Here is a 4,753-nt window from a genome sequence, read left to right as displayed (position 1 = left end):
TGGTTGGTCGCGCATGAGCCATCCAGATCGAGTACTGCTGGTCGTCTGATCCTTTCCCCTTTCTTCCCCAATGCGCACTGTACCCCGCACGCGCTGCACGAGAGATCGCCACTCAACTGGCGAGATCCTGCACGTCCTTGCCTTTGTCGTTCGTCTCCATCGACGTTTGCCCCCCTACAATACACACCATCGATGGGCGTGCTCGGCCATGGCTGCTTGCAGCTCCTGCTGTGAATGGTCGTAGTTGTGCCAATGCAGACATGAAGCCTCTGCCAACAACGATTTTAGCTCTACTCATTGTGGTTGCAGCATCGGGTGCGCATCCCCTGCCATTGACGCTTACCACGCGGGTTGCAACAAAAATCGTGTGATATCGTCGTCCAAAAGTACAACTCCCACTGATGTGGAAAAAATTTCCGCTGGTTCCAGCATTCTGCTCGCCAGTTGCAGCTTTTTGCCCTTGCCAGCGGTGTGGTCGATTCCACCAAAAATGTAGTCGGTTCCAGCAAAAAAATGTCGATCGCAGCAAAAACGACCATGCTGGCTGGCCGGTTCCAACACTAGTCGTGTGTGGTTGCAACTTCTCGTCTGCCGGTTCTTGCAAAATGACATGCCGGTTGTGCACCGGTGGCCGACAGCTGCTGGTCGTTGTCGACTCATGCAACATGAGTACGCCCGGGTCCCAGGAACTATGGCCACCGGTCGCAACATCCGTAGATGCCCCGTCAGGTTGAAGTGTTAATAGCACCGTTAAGAAAGAGGTCGTCCCAAACTTGTGGAGTGCTAAATCCCCTATTATTTCAGTACAAGTCTTCCGTTGGTTGTAACCAATCACGTATCCACTGCTATGGAATTCTTGGTCACCGCCGCTAGCATATGTGGCCTCTGTCGAGGAGGTGGTGACCATGGAGGAGAGCTCGTATGGATGGGCACGTCGAGGGGGTGGCGACTGGCGTGGCTGGGCTAGGTTAGCAGGGTGGGGAGGGGGGCTGCCAGAGGGATAGAGAGAAATCAAGAGGAGGAAAAGATAATGAGGGACGAGCGTGTGTGGGCCCGCAACTCACGCGAGCGAGTGACCGCCACTAGCTTTGGTCGGTCGGTTGGAAACAATCATCATTTACCAAAAAGAAATCACCCCAACATCTAGTTTTGTTTCTAATCATGACAAGAATGCGTGTATAACACAAACTATATCAATTAGTAACAGTAGCAGCCAGTACAATTAAGTCACCTAAGGCCACAGCCACCTTGTTATCCAAAACGAGTGGAAGAACATACAACTAGACATGATGGCATATGCTCATCATAATCTCTAAAAAAAACATGCTCATGCTCACAGACACAAGCATCTAGTACGTTTGACGATCTATGCAACAAAGTACCGCTAGTAGAGTACCAGTACTAGTACTAGTAACATAAAAGTATACTAGTACTAGTAACATAAAAGTAAAAGACCAGCGTCACTAGCACATCCTATCAATGCCCATTTGCTAAACCCACCGGTCACACACTCACACTACTCCCGCCTCGGCTGCCCGCCGGGGAGTAGAGTTCTTCCGGCGGCTTCCGTTTCGCCGGAACCCGTTCGATTTTGTCCTCACGTCGTCACCGTCTTTGTCGCCGACGTCCTCAACCGACTCGGAGCTTCGCTTCACCTGCAGACGCCGCCGGCGCCGCCGCGGCCTCTTCATCGCTCCGTCAGGAACTTTACCCCCAACCGTGCTGTCGGCACCCTCGGTTGGCACGACCGGTTTCACGCTGTCTGCGACCTCCGCGACCTTGGCGATGTCCTCCACTTCTTCGTCGGCTCCGTCGTCCCTCAGAGGCTTCAGAGGACTGCCGTTCCTCTTGTGGTCGGTCGGAGCGGCCTCCTCGCCGCCACTACCGTCGTCGTCGTCCCTCGCATCCTCAGCCGATTTCTTGGCCTTCCCTCTAGGCCTACCCATGCCAGGGCAGAGCGAAAAAAACCAACTTGAGAAGGGGACTTGCTGGTTGGTCAGAGACACTAGAACTGCAAAGTGGCCAAAGAAATTAAGTCAAGAGCAGGTTGAGACGTTTATCTAAACATGCCAAGGGAAGTGTCCTTTGATCAACCAGCTGGTTTTAGTGCCTATTCCAGCACTTAGCAGAGCATATATACTGAGCTGCGAGAGCTGAAAGTGGAGCTACAGGATATGAATATCGACCCAATAATGAAGCTAAGAATCAACGGCACATCATCAATCCTAGAAGAGCGCGAGGGCATGTACACCGAGAGAATCTCATAGCAAGGCACACCGGACCGGAGTAACAGGAACAAGAACACGGAACGCTGAGGTAAGCACAACTCCCATATCAATCACTCCATAACCGCAAGGGAAAGGGAAGAAGAACAGACCTCTGTTTTACGATGCCCGAGTCCCACTCCCACGCGACATCAGCTCATCTCGAGAAGCCCCCGGCTCCGGTGGCTCCGAAACAATCTCGCACTGGCACAGCTACACGAAGACGGGGTGGATACTACTAGTACCAGTGGGAGATGGTGCGGTGAATCTTCAGGTTGGTGGACATTGAGATATTGGCAGCAGCAGGTGAGAGAGCCGCCAGTGTTGTCTGGACTCTGGAGTGTGCACGCAGGAAAGAGTGGCAAAGCAAACAAGCGGCGGCAGCGGTAGGGCGCACTGTTGTGGATGAGGGAGTAGGTTCTCTTCACTCTTGAGCTCTCCGAGAGGTCCATGTCATCGGAAAGGCGAGGTGGCTCCCCCAGCCGGCAATCCCGCGACAAATCTCACCGGACTTTTAACCACTTGCTGCCGTACGCCCCCTTGCTGTTACGTACGCCGATCACTCACACTCGCACTCACAGGCAGCTGCGCTCGCTTCCGACACACGGAAAGGCAGAGCCCAGCGCGCGCGGCGACCGGGTCGTGCCTGGCCTGACCCCTTGTGGTATAGACTTCGCCGTCACTCCACCGGTCGCCGGTGCGCCACAACGACGCGTACTCACCGGTCAGTGTACAAGTGACTTTCCTCTGCTGCTGTCAGAGCCGCCTCACCTCGCCTGGCCAGCAGCGGGTGCTAGATGCTCGATTTGCGTCGAGCTTACACGAGAAGTTTGCGAGAGTGGAGGGCTTCAGTTGAGTTCACCGTGGACTGGAACGGGGGATGGGCAGGCCACGCGTTGTCTGCTGCTGTCGCCGACAGCCGCAGCTGCAGCAGGATCGCGTAGCTTTGCTCTTTTCTCTTTCGTGATGCTACATTTTCAGACTGCCACACGTGCACGAAGGCGATCTATCGCTTTTCTTTTTCAGCGTAGCGGATCGCGCACGCCAGCAGCGGCGGCAGAGAGGAACACGATACCATGGCGCGGCCCACTCGCCTGCGGCGCTGCCTCGTCCGCGGGAGGCCTATCAGGCACGCGGCCCATGAGAGGAGAGCCGAGAGCGCGGGTGTAGCAGGCAGGGTCGTCGCGTTTATGTTTTGTCCCACATCGATTGGCGACCGAGAAAGGAGAGGTGGAGGAGGTGATAAGACTACGGGGTGGGCGTACGCTGGGAAGCATCTTTGCGCTTGGGGCAATGACGCAGCTAGTGAGGTTATACCAAGGTGCGTCAATTGCTGGTTGAAAACTATTTCCAAACCCCCTTTTTGGCCCTCCGGGGTCATTGAGAATTTCTGAAAGGGCTCCTTTCCTTTGGGAGGGTAAAGCCCTACAATTCTAAATTATAACATTTTGTGTGCTTTTGAATATATTTAAGTGAAAATGCTAAAAGTCCAATGTTAGATTTTTAGGCATGACAAATCTAACATTATTGATGTGTGATGATGACAGGTTTATATTGATGTGTGAGGGTGACAAGTTAGTTGCAACATGATAATTTTCTGACAAAAAATAAAATAAATAGAAAATTTCCTGACGAAAACTAAAATAAACAGAGATAGGTTGGCATGCTCGTCAACTAAACTTGTCATCCTCGTAATTTATCATGAAAAACATTTAATTTGCCATGTCTAAAAATCTGATGTTTGTTGGATATTAGAGTCCTATTTTAATAAAGGTCCCGTATACTGAGAAATATGGCAAATACAAACGATTTGGCTAGGGATTAGCATGGAAAATTTGTCTCGGTTCATTTTCTTTGTCAAGATTTGATGTACTCGCAACCCGAAATTGCCGACTCGTGACAATATAAGTTGCCATAAAAATATTCGATTTGCCATCCTCTCTGAACAAAAGTGAACTGAATAGCATTATTGTTCAATTAAATATATAAAATGTTACACTTGGAAGGAAAAAAATATAAATGTTGCACTTTTGAGGTTCTCTGTTATTAATTGAGCACCACTCAAATAGAAAAATGCAGTGATGATAAATCACATTTGTAAATAGAAAAATGACCATTTTGGCAATTTCATGTTAACTTGCGAGCTCATGTGAATGCTCTGCCTCTGACCATAATAAGCCAAAAGGGGAGGATATTTCGTCTCATGGTGGAACTTATTCTGACGTTACCAAGAGCTTGTAAGTAGGAATGACAATTGTCTCGTTCCCTGCAAACATGCGCGGAATTCATCTATTAGGCGATCCTACGAACATGTATGTAACTCTTGTTACTCTTTATCTTGTTTGTACTGCATGATGTTTCATGAATAGATACAAAGTGTTTCCCTAAAAAGGGTATGAACAGATTTGATCCTCGCAATCTAGTGAGGGGATAGGGTTGGGAAGGTCTAGCCCATCCCGTCCCCCGCTATGCCCCAAAATCGTACGTGT

General features: G+C 50.4%; 1 protein-coding gene and 1 pseudogene across 1 annotated transcript; one reads left to right on the top strand and one right to left on the bottom strand.

Moving 5' to 3' along the window:
- Positions 1-1,222: 1,222 nt before the first annotated feature.
- Positions 1,223-2,744, bottom strand: LOC123159061 (uncharacterized). Its single transcript, XM_044576861.1, has 2 exons — positions 2,378-2,744; positions 1,223-2,011 (listed from the first exon to the last, which is right to left on the bottom strand). Exon 2 carries the CDS (start codon positions 1,944-1,946, stop codon positions 1,512-1,514), a length of 435 nt encoding a protein of 144 aa, XP_044432796.1. The 5' UTR covers positions 1,947-2,011; positions 2,378-2,744; the 3' UTR covers positions 1,223-1,511.
- Positions 2,745-3,539: 795 nt separating this feature from the next.
- On the top strand, positions 3,540-3,689 carry LOC123163299 (uncharacterized; annotated as a pseudogene).
- The last annotated feature ends 1,064 nt before the right edge of the window (positions 3,690-4,753 follow it).

The sequence above is a fragment of the Triticum aestivum genome, chromosome 7B, assembly GCF_018294505.1.
Source record: "Triticum aestivum cultivar Chinese Spring chromosome 7B, IWGSC CS RefSeq v2.1, whole genome shotgun sequence".
In the NCBI taxonomy this organism is placed as follows: Eukaryota; Viridiplantae; Streptophyta; class Magnoliopsida; order Poales; family Poaceae; genus Triticum; species Triticum aestivum.
The sequence above is the reverse complement of the archived record's forward strand: the minus strand, read 5'-3'. Positions and strand labels throughout refer to the sequence as shown.

Excerpts from the sequence above, each read along its gene's own strand:
- LOC123159061 (XM_044576861.1), bottom strand. The coding sequence starts at position 1,946 with ATGGGTAGGCCTAGAGGGAAGGCCAAGAAATCGGCTGAGGATGCGAGG.